Source organism: Oratosquilla oratoria, chromosome 8, assembly GCF_046742065.1.
Source record: "Oratosquilla oratoria isolate Oo_2021 chromosome 8, ASM4674206v1, whole genome shotgun sequence".
Taxonomy (NCBI): domain Eukaryota; kingdom Metazoa; phylum Arthropoda; class Malacostraca; order Stomatopoda; family Squillidae; genus Oratosquilla; species Oratosquilla oratoria.
Genome location: NC_134784.1, coordinates 23024280 through 23041779, shown reverse-complemented (window position 1 = coordinate 23041779; position 17500 = coordinate 23024280). Strand labels below are relative to the sequence as shown.

At 38.4% G+C, this 17500-nt stretch overlaps 1 protein-coding gene across 1 annotated transcript in view; it reads right to left on the bottom strand.

Annotated features, from left to right (window-relative positions):
• Positions 1 to 17500, bottom strand: part of LOC143027631 (TOG array regulator of axonemal microtubules protein 1) — a gene marked incomplete in the record, with an annotated part of 199434 nt that overhangs the window by 30224 nt on the left and 151710 nt on the right. Inside the window, 3 exon segments of the mRNA XM_076189018.1 lie at positions 2444 to 2663; positions 3947 to 4086; positions 11771 to 11898. Of these exon segments, the coding sequence (XP_076045133.1) occupies positions 2444 to 2663; positions 3947 to 4086; positions 11771 to 11898 (488 nt within the window).

The following is a 17500-nucleotide window of genomic DNA, read 5'->3' as shown; positions in this document are numbered from 1 at the left end:
ACAAAATAGCTCCCCATATCTGAACTCCGATCTGTGGAGCTATCATTAGTGAGGATAATATTTCTTTTTTTTTTAAGAAATTGGCTCGCCACTGTGGCGCGTTGGTAATAGATCTCAACTCCCATCTACGTAGTCGCAGGTTCGATCCCGACAATCATTTGATCTGGCTGTCTGAGTACGTGGGGCAAAGGTTTTTGGTTTCATCGAATAATTACTTTTGAGAAAATGCAGGATAAACATGATGTATTTTTGTCCACTTTATTTACCTATTTACTTATCTAGTCACTTCTTTAGTTATCAATCTATTTGTGGGCCGATTCAGTTGATATTAATCTTTGGTTATTCATTTAATTATACACTGATTTATGTATCTATTCATTCATTCTTTATTCATTTACTAATTACTTAACTTGCTTATTCATCTACCTATTCATTTATATAAGTATACACACACACACACATATCTATATATATATATATATATATATATATATATATATATATATATATATATATATATGATTGTGTGTTTGTGTATCTTTATTCCAATCTATCCATATGTACATTCCTTCATACAAACAGACGCATACTAGAACGCACGTCCATGGTGGTGGGCGGGGTCTCTCCCATGCCCCCAATATATTCAGTCATGAAATACAGCCTTCATATTTCCGGAATCGAACGATCTGAAGCCCCCCGACCTCAGCGCTAGGTTCTCATATCTCATCTGAAATCAGGACCAGCTTTCTGTGACATGATTAGTGAGCCGTCACGTGATGGTGATACTGATAAGAAGAATCAAGGTAGAGTGTGGCGATCAGGTGGGCGGAGCTTATGAGTGACGTCATAGACCTCTGTCCTAGAAAATGTTACAGGCCGTTTGAGGGATATATGACGTCGTGAGAATTCCACGGTTGTTTGTATAAAGTGACGTGACTCGTTAGCCAACACATTGCGTGATGATAGGTATGATATTATGGTAAGTAGGCTGGCAAAGGGGCGGGGCTTATGATGTCATGTCGCTCTGTCCAATCGGGAATCGCAGAGCGACTGGGAAATGCGTGACGTCATGTCGACTTTGAGCACATCTTTTAAACACATTTACTAATCATATATATCCAGAGTTTGATAAATTACATTTTCGTGATTTTTTGCTCCAATACAACATGCTATGATATACAGTAAGATTGATTTCACACTAAATTTATGATTAAACAATTTCATGTTTTTGGTTGCGATCTGCGTGAGCAACAAGGTTAAGTGACAGATTGATGGAGTTCACTAACGTTAAATACGCAGGTTATATCTGTCATTTGCATGTGTGTGCATTTCAATTGTGGAAAGGTTACTACACAGCTTAATATTTTTTCTTTTATCGCCTCAATCTCCCCCCCCCAAATAAAAGAATGAAATAAAAAATAAAACAAAACACGGAATATGTGTGTGTGTGTGTGTGTGTGTGTGTGTGTATTCACTTGGTCTTTTGGATCACGTGTTCGACTCGTGATCGACAGCTATTTCCCTCCTGGAAGAGAGCTCAGAGCTCGTAGGTCCGATCTATGGGTAATGCTATGACCTTTCACACACACACACCCCCAACTCCCCGCCCACGAGAGTCAGAGTAACGACCCGAAGCGCAGCTGTACCGAAATTAATTTCGGCCCTGGGCAGGATTCGAACCAAGCACTACGCGCACCACCATGCTAGTAGTTCATCGTTCTACCAGCTGCGCCACCGAGTCGTGTGTGTGTGTGTGTGTGCGTGCGCATACGCGTGCATGTAGAAAAATATAATGCTATAACATATAAAGTGGTATGACCTACTAGGTTATACCAAACATCAACTGCACAACAAATTAATCTAGAATTCAATAGGAGAAAATCTAGAAAGTTAACTCACGCTATTGACTATTTCATATCTAACTTTGTATACGTGACCAAATCAATCGGGGAATCAGTAACTTAGACAGTCAGTTAGTCGGTCGGTCGGTCGGTCAATTCTGGGTCAAATCTGATGGAAATCGGGTCAAGTTGATAAAACACCTCGAAGATGGCCACGAACTCGCCCCCCCCCCACACACACATTCCCATCCCCCCTTCTGTCCCCTACCTCTCTCTCTATACCTCTCCCTCTCTTTCTCACACACACTCTCTCTCTCTCCCTCTCTTTTCTGTAAACCCCAAACAGATGCCAAGGTCCGAGATCTTCCTATAAAAGAAAGAAAAAAATCCAGAAAAAAACAAACAGAAAAAAATACAGAAAAAAGACAAAAAATAGATAAATAAATGAATAAATAAATCCAGAAAAAAGGCCCAGAAAAAATCCAGAAAAAAAAAACAGAAAAAAATCCAGGAAAAAGGCCCAGAAAAAATCCAGAATAACAGAAAAAAAAAATCCAGAAAAAAAGCCCAGACATTATAAAAAAAAAAAAAGGTCCAGATACCTTGATTCGCTCCCGATTGGTCGGCCCTCGACTGCTGCTGCAGGGAGTTCTGGCTGTGTTGGAGTTCGAGCTGCTTGTACTTCCGAACTCTCTCCTCCTGGAGCTTTCGGCTCTCCCGCTCCGCCTTCCTCCTCTCGATGTCCCTCAAGTTCTCCTTCTTCTTCTTCAGAAGCTTCATCTTCGTCAGCGTCGAGTTCGAGAGGGTGATGGTCCTCTCCTGCTGTCAAAGACGAAGTTCGGGGAAAATATTTTGAGGAAATAGATTTTTTCTGAGATATGAAACTAAAAAATAAATATATCTAAATAATAATAATTTGTGATTAATGATTAAAAACAATATATATAACTAAAAAAAAGTATTTCTTCTGTGCGATATGAAGCAAAAAAATAATTATATCTAGTCATAATTATTTATTAATAATATATATATATATATATATATATATATATATATGTTGTGTATGTTAAAGACAGATTGAACATTTTTAGAAGCTCTGACATAGGATTCGAACCCTGACCCAGAAATTGGATGAAAATGAGACTAGATCTTCTGATGTTACGTGAAGCGTGGTCGGGGACTTGTACAGTCCTTTTGAACCATCACATGTAGCACGGTTGCTAGCGTCTTGAACTCGTGATTATGGACGCACGGGTCAGGGTTCGAATCCCATGGCAGAGCTTTTAAAAATGCTCATATATGTATATATATATATACATATATATATATATATATATGTATATATATATATATATATATAAATATATATATATATATATATATATATATATGTGTGTGTGTGTGTGTGTGTGTGTGTTTTTCTGTGAGATATGAAGCTAAAAAAATTATATCTAAATAATCATAATTATTTATCAACAATTAAAAATATATATAACATAAATAAAGAATAATTGACATAACCAAAAGCTATATCTCCGTTCCATTCATAATTAGTAATACCTCCGGTACGCTGAATGACCTGAGGTCATTTAGCGGGTGCTCTGATACACGTAAACTGTAGAGCTTACATTTCTAATATTCATATTTGTAAATACAATTAATCCTAAGAAATTTGTTGCATTACACAAAACAAATAATTTTATTATGATAATTGCAATCATATATGACTGTTCTTTTAATAATTTTCTACCAGAGACAAAACTACATAATGTAAATATGTTTGGAAATCATTCTTTCTTTGGAAAATCATGTAAACGCAACTGCAGCTACAACTAGATGCAACAACTACACCTGCAACTAAATGGAACAGCATCATCTGCAACTACAATTACAACTTCAACCGCCACCACGAGAAGTTCAACAGCAACTGCAAGTTGAACCGCAACCGCAAGTTGAACCGCAACAGCACAGTGAACTGCAACAGCAAGTTCAACAGCAAACCGCAAGTTTAACCACAACCGCAAGTTTAACAGCAACCACAGGTTGAATCGCCACCGCAAGTTGAACCGAAACTGCAAGTTGAACCGCAACCGCGGAGGACTGACCTCCTCATCCGTTTCGAAGTCGCTCTCGTACTCGAAGTTGTGGAACTCGACTTCGCCAGAGTTCCTCGAGTTGGACTTGTGTCCCACGGCTGGGCCGTTGCGGGACGTCCTGGGGGGCAAGGGCGAGCTCTTCGACAAACCTGAGGAGGAGGAGGAGGAGGAAGAGGAGGAGAAAAGACCCAAAATTGGTTAGAATTCCACTGAATATGTATTATACATTGGTTATGTAAATGTGATTGCATGACTGTACAAACCATCCATCACTCCATACACACGGCTATCTAGATACATACCGACATACCTTCGTACATACACACCTACGTGCCAAAACACACAAACACACACACACACACACACACACACACACACACACACACACACACACACACACACACACACACACACACACACACATATATATATATATATATATATATATATTAATATATATATATATATATTATTTATGGGCTTTTATGGATCTGGAAAAGGCTTATGCCAGGGTAGACAGGAACAGGGAGGCGCTGTGGGAGGTAATGCAGATATATGGGATAAGAGGAAAGCTGTTAAGAGTAGTCAATGGTTTGTACGAGAGTAGTAGAGCTTGTGTTAGGATTGGAAATGGAGAGAGAGTGGTTTGAGGTAAAGATGGGACTTCACCAGGGATGTGTTATGTCGCCCTGGCTGTTCAATTTATACATGGATGGGGTGACGCGAGAGGTAACTGCAAGGATAGTGGGTCAGGGATTGGTGATGGTTAAAGAAAATGGAGAAAAATGGGAGATAAACCAGTTGTTGTTTGCTGACGACACTGCGCTTGTATCAGGATTAGAGGGGGGTTGAGGAAGTTAGTGACAGAGTTTGGGAAGGTGTGCGAAGGAAGGAAGTTGAAGATAAATGTGATTAAAAGTAAGGTGATGAGATGCACAAGGGGAGAAAGTGGCAGCAGACTGGAAGTGAGTATTAAGAGAGACAGGAGGAAGTGGATAGTTTTAGATACTTGGGTGCGAATGTGGCGGGAAAGGGAGGAGTGGAGGTGGAGGTAGAATGTAGATTGAGAGAAGCGAGTAAATACCTTGGTGGATTAAAAAGTGTAATGAGAAACAGACATTTAGGAATGGATGCCAAGAGGAGATTGTCTGAAGGAGTGACTGTGCCGACAGCACTGTGTATATGTGTATATATATATATATATATATATATATATATATATATATATATATATATATGACACACAGGAAACCCACAGTCGGAGAAAATAAACTTCGAATAAAGAAGAATCCTATATTTCGGCTATCAACTGTAGCCCTCTTCAGGAAAGTACATAAGACGGAAGACAGAGGGGACTTATAAACTACAGAAAAGAGAAGGAATGTAGACAGATGGCATCAGTGGACACCTGACATCATTTCATGCGCGGCGGTCAGCAAGCTGGTAAGCACCTTACAACCCCCCTCACCTCACCCTCTCCCTCCTCCGCCACTCCATTTTGCCCCGCGCCTGAGTGATGCCATCTGTCTACATTCCTTCTCTTTTCTGTAGTTTATAAGTCCCCTCTGTCCTCTGTCTTATGTACTTTCCTGAAGAGGGCTACAGTTGATAGCCGAAATATAGGATTCTTCTTTTTCGAAGTTTATTTTCTCCGACTGTGGGTTTCCTGTGTGTCATTTACAAATGTGCTACTACATTTCTGTTTATATATATATATATATATATATATATATATAAACACACACACACGCACACACATACACACACACACATTTATATATATATATATATATATATATATATACACACACACCACATTTTTTGGTGGAAGGTAAATTGAGAGTGGAGGATAGATGGAGAAAGAGGAATTGGACAAAAGTTAGGGAGGTGCTTAGAGTGAATTCTTTAAATGAAAAGGAAAAGGAGTACAAGAAGAAGCTGAAGGGGGAGTGGGAGGGAGTGAAGGATAGAGTAGAGCTAGGTGTGGAGGAGGAATGGGGATGGTTCAAGTAAGGAGTCACAAAGTGTGCAAAGATGGTGTGTTGAACAAGAAGGACAGGAGGAAACAGAAGGGAGGGTAGTGAATGGTGGGATGAGGAAACAAAGAAAGTTGTAGAAGAGAAGAAGCGAGCATTCGCAGATTGGTTACAAAATAGGACAAGGGAGTCATATGAGAGGTACAAAGAAAAGAAAAGAGAAGTAAAGCAAAAGGTAAAGGAGGCAAAGAGGAGAGCAGATGTGAAATGGGGTGAGAGTATGACAGAAAATTTTGAAAGTAATAAAAAAATGTTTTGGAAAGAAATTAAAAGAGGAAGAGGAGGAGAATCAAGTAGAGAAGAAAAGGTAAAAGGTGCAGATAGAGAGATGATAATGGAAGAGAAGGCAGTAAGGGGAAGATGGGCAGAACATTTTAGGGAGTTGCTAAATGTGAAGGAGGATAGGGAGGGAAAGATAGCTGTAGTGGGAAATGCTAAGAAAATGACCGTGATGAGTGAGGAAAATGGAGGAGAAATAAGGAAGGATGAAGTGAAGGCAGTTGTTAAGATGATGAAAGCAGGTAAGGCACCTGGTCTGGATGGATGCCATGCAGAATGTCTAAAAAAAGGAGGTATAGTGATGGTGGACTGGCTGGTGAGATTATTTAATGTTTGCTGGAGAGAGGGTAGAGTGCCGGAGGACTGGAGGAGTGCCTGTATAGTTCCACTTTACAAGGGAAAGGGGGACAAGTGTGAATGTAGTAGTTTCTGAGGGATTAGCTTGTTAAGTGTAGTTGGGAAGGCTTATGGGAAGATCTTGATTAAGAGGATTAGGAGAGAAACAGAGGGAGTAATTGGTGAGGAACAGTGTGGATTTAGGAAGGGTAGAGGTTGTGTAGATCAGATCTTTGTGGTAAGACAGATATGTGAGAAAGCTATAGGAAAGGGGAAGGATGTTTTTTGGGCTTTTATGGATCTGGAAAAGGCTTATGATAGGGTAGACAGAAAGGCACTGTGGGAGGTTATGTAGATATACGGGATAGGAGGAAAGCTTTTGGGAGCTGTCAAGAGTTTTTATGAGAGTAGTAGAGCTTGTGTCAGGATTAGAAATGGAGAGAGTGAGTGGTTCGAGGTAAAGGTGGGACTTCGTCAAGGATGCGTTATGTCGCCCTGGCTGTTCAACTTATACATGGATGGGGTGGTGCGAGAGGTAAATGCAGGAGTAGTGGGTCAGGGATTGGAGATAAATAAAGAAAAGGAGAAAAGTGGGAGGTGAGCCAGCTGTTGTTTCCGGACGAGACTGCGCTTGTGGCAGGATCGGAGGAGGGATTGAGGAAGTTGGTGACAGATTTTGGGAGAGTGTGTGATAGAAGAAAGCTAAATATAAATGTGGGTAAAAGTAAGGTGATGAGATGTACAAGGGGTGAAAGTGGCAGTAGACTGGAAGTGAGCATTAAGGGAGAGCGACTGGAGGAAGTGGATAGTTTTAGATACTTGGGTGCAAATGTGGCAGGAAAAGGTAGAGTGAAGGTGGAGGTAGAATATAGATTGAGAGAAGCGAGTAAATGCCTTGGTGGATTAAAAAGTGTAATGAGGAATAGACATTTGGGAATGGATGCTAAGAGGAGACTGTATGAAGGAGTGATTGTGCCAACAGCACTGTGTGGGGGCAGAAACATGGAACATAAGAGAGGAAAAGAGAAAGATTTTGAATTTGTTTGAGATGATGTGTCTGAGAAGTATGATGGGGGTTACTAGGCTAGATAGAGTGAGAAATGAGGAGGTGAGGAGGAGAACATGGGTGGAAAGGGAGTTGGGAGATAGGGTTGATGAAAGAGTATTAGGATGGTTTGGACACATGGAAAGAATGAGTGAAGAAAGACTAGTAAAAGAGGTATGGAAGGCAGATGTGGAGGGAGTGAACATGAGGGGACATCCTAGGATGAGGTGGATGGATGGGGTGAAGGGGGCTTTGGGGAAGAGGGGAATGTCTGTTGAGGAAGGACGGGAGAGGACAGAAGACAGGAGTGAATGGAGAATGGTTGTATATGGATGATGTTGTGATGCATGAGGTGGAATGGGCGGGGGGATGGGGGGTGAGGTAGTATGTGAAAGCAAAATTTGACGCAGCCCGAAGGGATTTCTCCCCGTCTTCTCCTGTTATGCTTGGGGGGACGGAGGGGGGGGTCGCCGATTAAATGAAGCGGCCTTGCTGTGTCTTGCGACACTGCTTCTGACCCAGGGCAGTGGACAAGGTGCAGGGATGACCCGTCATCCAGGAGGTGCTAAGATAAGAGGGAAGAGGGAGGGTGGAGGGGTGTGGAGTGTATTCAGGGATGGAATGGGTGGGAGTGATTTTATGCCTTTTCCTTTTTGGCTACCTTCCTTGTAAGGGAGAAAAGGCCTTGGTATATGTATATGTATATATATATATATATATGTATATATATATATATATACAGTATATATATATATATATACATATATATATATATATATATATATGCAGAGTCCCCTAGGAAGAGGAAAAACACACGGAGTCCGAGCGCTTTCGTGATATATTCACATTATCAAGGAATACAGATACTCCTTGATAATGTGAATATATCACGAAAGTGCTCGGTCTCCGTGTGTTTTTCCTCTTCCTAGTGGACTCTGCATATTTGTGATTCACGTGTGACTTGTGAAATTTGTGCATATATATATATATATATATATATATATATATATATATATATATATATATGCAGACAAACCACTGGGAAAATGAAAGAGACCGAGCGCTTTCGTCTATTCAGACATTTTCAAGGTATAGATACATAAAAGAGACAAGTATATATACTCAGAAGGTTAAGTTGGATCTCTCCCAGTGCCATATTGGCTCAAGTGTCCGGACATTTGGTTTACAATTTTTGTTAAGATAAATTCATCCAATTTGTATAATCCTTGACTTAAATTTAAATTATTAACAAATGTATTCTTGATCAGACTGGATTCTATGATGTTTCTATTCAAATAAGAATTACTTTTGACAATTACTTTAGCTTCATTCCAATTGATACAATGGTTAAAATCCCTAAGATGGACAAATAACGCGTTGGACGTTTGACCACTTCTAACGCTATATTTGTGTTGCTTTATTCTAACATCTAATTCCTTTCCAGTCTGACCAATATAGCATTTGTTGCAATCTTTACATGGAATTTTATATACACAGCCTTCCTTATTTTCAGGGGAATTTTTAATCAAAAGACTTTTGACTGTGTTGGAGTTCCTAAAAATGGTTTGGATGTTGAAATTCTTAAGAATATGCGGCAATTTAATGAAGTTGTCATGATAAGGAAGAACGAGAAGATTTTTAGAATTAAATTTTTCTTTAGTTTTGTCATCAAAATAAGACTTTCTAGCCATTTTTTGAGAAATTTCAATTAGATGATTTGGATACTTTAATTTTAAAGCTATGTCATTTATTCTTGAGAATTCATCATCCAAAAACTCCGGACTACAAATCCGATAAGCACGAAGGTACATTGAAGATAACACAGATGCTTTGGTCCTGTAATGATGAGAAGAGTAAAAATGAACATATGAAAGAACATTGGTGGGTTTCCTATAAACATCAAATTTGAAAGACCTTTCGTTTCTGTATATCAATACACCAAGGAAAGGTAATTGATTATTTTGTTCTATTTCCATGGTAAAATTGATTGAAGGAACTAAGGCGTTAAGTTGTGACAAAAAAGTTGACGGGTCAGCATTAACAGGCCAAATGCACAAAATATCATCAATGTACCTAAACCAAGTAACATTTTGGGGGAGAATATTGGGTAACAACTTTGTTTCAAAAAATTCCATATAAAGATTGCTAAGAATTGGAGAAATCGGATTACCCATTGCCATACCGAAATTCTGTAAATAATAGTTACCGTTAAACACAAAATGAGATTCCAAAACACACAATTTAATTTCAACATCCAAACCATTTTTAGGAACTCCAACACAGTCAAAAGTCTTTTGATTAAAAATTCCCCTGAAAATAAGGAAGGCTGTGTATATAAAATTCCATGTAAAGATTGCAGCAAATGCTATATTGGTCAGACTGGAAAGGAATTAGATGTTAGAATAAAGCAACACAAATATAGCGTTAGAAGTGGTCAAACGTCCAACGCGTTATTTGTCCATCTTAGGGATTTTAACCATTGTATCAATTGGAATGAAGCTAAAGTAATTGTCAAAAGTAATTCTTATTTGAATAGAAACATCATAGAATCCAGTCTGATCAAGAATACATTTGTTAATAATTTAAATTTAAGTCAAGGATTATACAAATTGGATGAATTTATCATAACAAAAATTGTAAACCAAATGTCCGGACACTTGAGCCAATATGGCACTGGGAGAGATCCAACTTAACCTTCTGAGTATATATACTTGTCTCTTTTATGTATCTATACCTTGAAAATGTCTGAATAGACGAAAGCGCTCGGTCTCATCTCTTTCATTTTCCCAGTGGTTTGTCTGCATACTAGTATCACGCGTTCAAGTGATTTCTTCTGCATATATATATATATATATATATATATATATATATATATACATGCACGATGAAGGTGGAAAAAGAAGTCACGGGTCTGAAGAAGCATAGAGCGAAACCGGTCAGGAATAAACTCAGGAACTCGGAACTAGCCTCGTGACTTCTTTTTCCACCTTCATCAACTTGTCACAATGTACCTGCATATATATGCATGTTGAATTAAATACGACAGCATTCTGACAGTTGTTCAACTTTTTCTTAATGTTTTCTATTTTTCTTATCAACTTTTTTCCAGTTGTAGGGTGAGCTTATACAAGATCTCCATAGTTCTCCATTTAATATTCTCGAGCTTTCGTCTTCAAAGAGACATCGTCAGGATTGACAAAATTTCTGCAATAATGAATACAAATGTTGGTACATATAAATCACAAAAATACAAATACAAATAAACAGGTGTAACATAAGATATTTAAGAAGAGTGTTATTACTTACGTCTAAAAGGGAAGTACAAATGTTAGAGAGAAAGGTTTAAATACATAAACTCCTGTCCGATTTCCCACTGCGGAGTCTAGCTGATCGTCTGAGTGGTGGGGGAGTGGGGGTGGGAGGGGAGGGGGAGAGGGGACCTCGATATAGCGATGTCTCAGGTTAGCGTTACTATACAACTTAATACTGGATGTCATGTCCGACTGTATGTTTATAGTGGGGGCAGAATCCCTGATGTGGAATGCCTCCAGGAGTTTCAACCTTCTGGGGTCCTCGTTGTACGCAATAATTTTGGTACATTGAATTAAGGTGTCTGTCAATATTCCGATTATGATATTTTAAATAATGGTCCTTGATCGCTCCGTCCTGTTGGTGAAAAGTTAGTCTTCGGCTGAGAGTACATCTGGTGTGCCCGACGTATGTGACATTGCGAGGCGTACAATCCTCGGCTGGACATTTAAATAAGTACACCACGTTGGTTTTGATGTTTTGAACAACTGTCAGGATGCTGTCGTATTTAATTCAACATGTATCAAAGAAAACCTGCTTCCCTACTTCACGAATATATATATATATATATATATATATATATATATATATATTATATATATACTGTATATATATAAAAATAATTATATACATATATATATATATATATATATATATATATATATATGTGTGTGTGTGTGTGTGTGTGTGTGTATACATACTGTACTTACATATATACATACATATATACACATACACACACACACATATATCTATATAATGTGTGTGTGTGTTTGTGTGTGTGTGTGTGTGTCACTCGCGTTAAAAAAAAAACAACGAACATTTTACCTCTGGCCATAACTCCATGATTGGCCTGTTTGGAGTTGGCGACTTCATTTGGAAGGCTGTGCGAGGATGGGGGACCTCGGAACTTGTTGGCAGTGACCCCAGTAGTGCCAGCGTCGTAGGAGGACCGTCTGTGGCGGAAGAAGAAATAATGAAGAATAATAATTTTTTATTAACGAGACGATGCCTGTTGGTACTGTTGGATACAGGTATATTTGAGGAAATAAATTTCTCTTGGTACTTTGTGGTTTGGTGCAGTCTCGGTATCTGAAAAGTTAAAAAAAAAAGTGGGGAATTTACTTCCACTTTGATGTTCCAGTTAACTTTTATTTATAAAATGAAGACTAAATATTGGCTAAATAAAAATAAAAGAAAATAAGATATCTGGCAACAGATGGTAGGAAGAAAATCTACACGTGACGGAATGGGTTGGAATAGTGTGAGAATTATCATGACACAAGTGACGATGATATTTGAAAGTCACTCGATATTATCGTTCAGTGTGAACTCTAGGAGACATAAATCCCTAGCAGGGCTACCAACGTTTCCGAGGCATCATTTGTCGTTTTCAGCTTTGGGTAACCATGAAGAGAAATATTAATTCATTTGATTTTCGTTTATTTTCTCTTATTTATTCATGCCCACATTTATTTTGTTCATCTATTTCCTATTTATCTATTTATTTATCTATTTATTTTAATGTATTTACTTATTGATTTATTTTGCATTCATTTGGTTACCCAATATACATTTGATCTATTTATTTATATTCATATCTATATTTATCTATCTATTTTTTTCTGTTTCATTTTATCTAGCTATTGTACACTTACTCATCCACATCTAGGACAGACGGCGCCAACAAACCAATTTTTAGAGCTAATAAATAATTACTTATTGATCCCATTCGTAAACACCATTTGTCCTTGTACTAAAACGCGCACACGTGCGCAGACTTTTCTCCAGCTCTGATTCATTGCGCTCGCAAAACTGTCTCAATTTATATACAGCTATATGTCAACTATGTAAAAAAAAATTATAGTGTTAGTTGAAATATGCGAGATCAGTTTTACGCAAATACAAATTTGGGATTAAGTTAGTGTTGAATAATGGATACGTTATTCTAACAAAACTGTTAATGTGCAGTTATGTATGTAAGACATTTTTTCTTTGATTATTCAAATAATATATCGAGAGACATTAACTAGGTATATGTACATGTGAAATATTTTATTTCGATGTTTACATGTGTGTGTGTGTGTGTGTGTATTTGTGTGTGTGTGTGTGTGCGTGTGTGTGTGTGTGTGTGTGTGTGTGTGTGTGTGTATACCTAGTTATATTTACCTAGTCGTATTTTACGGGACGAGAGCTATGCTCGAAGTGACCCGTTTTCGTATCTCTCCGCAACCAGTTTATTCTTAAAATCGTGAATAGTTTTGGCATTCACTATTTCTCCGTTTAGTTTATTCCAGACATCAATCACTCTATGTGGGAAGCTATTCTTTTTCAGGTCTCTTCTGTAACTGTCCTTCTTTAGCTTCTTTTCGTGTCATCTTGTTTCCCTTCTGTCCCACTTTAATAAGTCATCTCCATCGAGGATTTTTATCCCTTTCATAATTCTGTAAATGGTCAATTAATCACCTCTTTCTCTTCTCTCTTCCAGTGTTGACAGATGTAATTTCTCCAATCTTTGTTCATATGTTAGATTTGACAGTGTAGGTGCCATTTTTGTCGCTGCTCTTTGGATTCTCTCTAATTTTCCTATGTTCTCTTTTGTGCTGGGTGCCCACAATGTTGCGGCATATTCTAGTTTAGGTCTTATCAGTATAACCATTATTTTTTTAACCATCTCCTCATCTATGTAGTCGAAGGCCACTTTCATTGATCTTAGTAAGTTAAAAGTCTCTCCAAATAATTTATTGACGTGTTTATCAGGTGTCAAGTCGCTTGAGATGATTACTCCTAGGTCCCTTTCTGAATTGACTTTTTTGACTTCTTTGTTTCCAATTTTGTACTCATTTCTTACTGAACTTAGTTCCATGTCTAAATATTGTGAACTGCATATCAATATAGAAATCAATTAACAAAATTAGAATACCCATCGTGGTTATTACAAAAGGCCCTAAGGCTAAAATTAGTTTTTATAAATCTGATTCCCATTCCGCCATGAATTACAAGTGGGATAATTGTTGCAAAAAATTACCATATAATAAACCAATTGATGACATGTCACAATTGTTACCCAATGGAAAAGTCAAATCTATCTTCAATTATCCCAACAATTTGTTCAGTAAAGTTGTCTATGTACGTCACAGATCAAAGAGTAATAGAACTCCTGGAGTATATAAGTTACCTTGTTTAGATTGCAATGATGTATATTGGGGACAAACGGGTAGAGACCTCACCACTAGGACCAAAGAGCACAAGAACTCTTGTTAAATATGGGCAGGAAAATTCCGCCGTATTTCAGCATGTCGCCAATAAAAACCACCGAATCAATTGGGACGAAGCTGATAATTAACAAATCTAAATGCAGTTTTAGATGAAAAATAATAGAATCCTCTTTAATAATTTTCTGAATTATAATATTTTCTATGGCCAATGGTCACCAGATTGTATAACTTCCTTGGCAATAAATAGACTACTACCCTCTACACTCACAGTGGACAAAATCCACCAATGTCCACGTAGCGCCGAACACGTGACCTGAGTCCCCGTCCCTGCCTGCTTACCTCACTACTTTTGTATAAATACATGCTTTTCTCCTCTCTGTAATCATATCCGCTGAAGGGGATCACAGTTAGTGACCGAAATATACAGATCCTATTACTTTCACCTATTCTTCTCCGAAAGTGGGTCATTAGTATTATTTTACCAATGTGCTACGACATTACTTTGTTGTGATATATAAATACATATATATATATATATATATATATATAAATAAAAATAAATATATATATATATATGTATATATATATATAAGTGAGCGAGCGAGAGAGAAGGGGGAGAAAGGAGAGAGGAGAGAGAGGAGAGAGAGACTGAGAGAGAGAGAGAGAGAGAGAGAGAGAGAGAGAGAGAGAGAGAGAGAGAGAGAGAGAGAGAGAGAGAGAGAGAGAGAGAGAGAGAGAGAGAGAGAGAGAGAGAGGCAACTACCACACAAAGCATTATCGATGTTTTGCAGAATTGGCAACCATCTTGCTTGGCAGCAATTTGCTTGCAAAAGATGATGACGCGTTTCTTTTAGGGGGCTGGGAGGGGGCAAGGGCTTCGAACCAAAACCATTTTAATGATGAAAAGCTGTGGTGAAGTGTCTAACCCCACTTTCACCACTTGTCACCACAAATTGTGTCACTATACACGATAACATTACAAACAAACGTGTTTAATTCGTCACATGAAATTTCTATGATTTTTTTTCCTGCATTATAGATAAAAAAATTATTCATAAAGCGAAAAACTCTGAAACGATTATATCTTTAATTACAAATAGATTCGAGATTACATATTTATTTGGAAAAAGTGGAAAAAATAACCCTTTTGTTGTTTTTGCAAATGTGAGTATCATCAAGCCGAATTGAATCGTATTGGTCAGGTTTAACCAGCGCTTTTTTCATGTGATAAACGAGATATCTAAGTGAGAACAAGTTTATGATAAGAGATAATAATAATCAATATATTTCTTTGAATGGAGATTATTCCCCGATCATACGTGCCTTTGGTCAATAAGTCTTTGTCAACGCCTCTCACACTTTATCCATTATAATATTTTTTTCTCGTGAATATTATGAATAAATTGTTTGGAATTTTCATGTTTACGGAGTTACGTTTCTCATTTTTTTTTCTATTTTTGCAAAATTTGCCAAGATATCTTTGACGTTATTTGTGATAATTTTGAGGTTGAATCAAACTTTACCAATTCTAAATAAGCAGACTATAGGAAGGAGTAATTACGGGTTGTCCTTTTCCTGATAAATAAACAAATAGAGAAATGAGTAGATAGATAAATATATAAATATATAAATAAACAAATCAATAAACAAATAAATATATAGATAAATAGATAAATGAGAGAGAATTGGGTGGGGAAGGGCAAACGATAGATAAATAAATAAACAAATCAATAAGCAAATAAATAAATAGATAAATAAACAGATAAATAAATAAACAAATGAATACATAACATAATAGAAGCCGAAAGAGGAGGACCACACTCACGTTCCAGAGAACGAATACTTTGGTGCCACATTTTCTCACAAAATAAAAATAAAATATTAATACATTTAAAAAAAAAAACTACAGGGAAGGACGCTCTCCTCTCCGACGTCCATCCCACAGGACCACCAGGCCGTGGATCCCTGGTGAAGACCCCTGGGAGTCCCTGGAGGTCCCTGAACTTGTGGGGAGGGGGGGAAGGGGCACCTGTTCCTCCCCCCGGGGGGGCACAAGAACCTTAGGTGTCCGTCCCCATTGGCCTTCGGGATGCGCTTGTCGTCGTCATCGATTCGCTTACGAAACCAAACATTAAATTAGAATAAGCCTCCATCAACTCTCCTCTTCCCTTCCTACCTCTTCCTCCTCCTCCTACCCTCTTCCTCCTTCCACCCTCTTCCCTTCTTCACTCTCCATCATATCCTCTTCCTTCCCATCCTCTCCCTTCCTCTTTCTCTAGTCCCCTTCTCCTTTTCTACCACTCTCTCTTTTTCTCTCTTTCCCTTTCTCTCCTTCTAACTCACTCGCACTGTATGTGTGTTTATGTGTGTGTGGTTCACCATGGTCTTGGATCACGTGTTGGACTCGTGATCGACAGCTATTTCCCTCCCGGAAGAGAGCTCAGAGCTCCTATATGCCGATCTATGGGTAATGCTGTCACCTTACACGCACAACACACACCCAACTCCCCGCCCAAGTTGGAGTAACAACCCGCAGCGTAGCGCTACTAAAATTATTTCAGCCCAGGGCAGGATTCGAACCCGGACCGCCGTAGTGGCAGCTGGGAATTCTAACACTTCGTCACGAGTCGTGTGTGTGTGTGTGTGTGTGTGTGTGTGTGTGTGTGTGTGTGTGTGTGTGTTTTAAGGCCGATAGACCATAAAGAGTTCTCCCTCTCTTTGCTGACTAGAACCTCCTGAAAATAACCAGAATAAGTTACAACACGGTGCCACTCTAGGCGTTAACCAAGCTAAGTTAAACCCCTTCACAGAGCAAAGGAGGTTATTTCTTAATTGACTTAGATCAGTGTTTGTGTCATTATGACATTTGGAAATAAACTCTCCTACTGGGATTCGAACCCTCGCCTGAGCGGCTTGCTTTTTATAAGACGAAGACCGAACCGTCCCGTTTTGTAGGGTCGCGGTGGCGTGACGGTACGGTCTTCGTCTTATAAAAAGCAAGCCGCTCAGGCACGGGTTCGAATCCCAGTAGGAGAGTTTATTTCCTGACTTAGATCACTTGCTGACAGCCAGAATAAATACACAGAAGACCGACGCCTTTCAGGAAGGGGAGCAGGGTGGGTCACTTTTCTTAAATGAAACACCCAAGGGCAGTTAAGATAAACAGACGCAACACCACTCCCATAACTGGTTGATCGTGATTAGTTGAATTCCAGTGAATAAAATTCGTCTAACGACAGCCCGAATCGAAATTGAATAAGACGGAATGACGTCAGCCAGAATAAAGTTATACAAGGGACGACACGATGCTGAAGCAAAAATAAATAAATAAATAAATAAA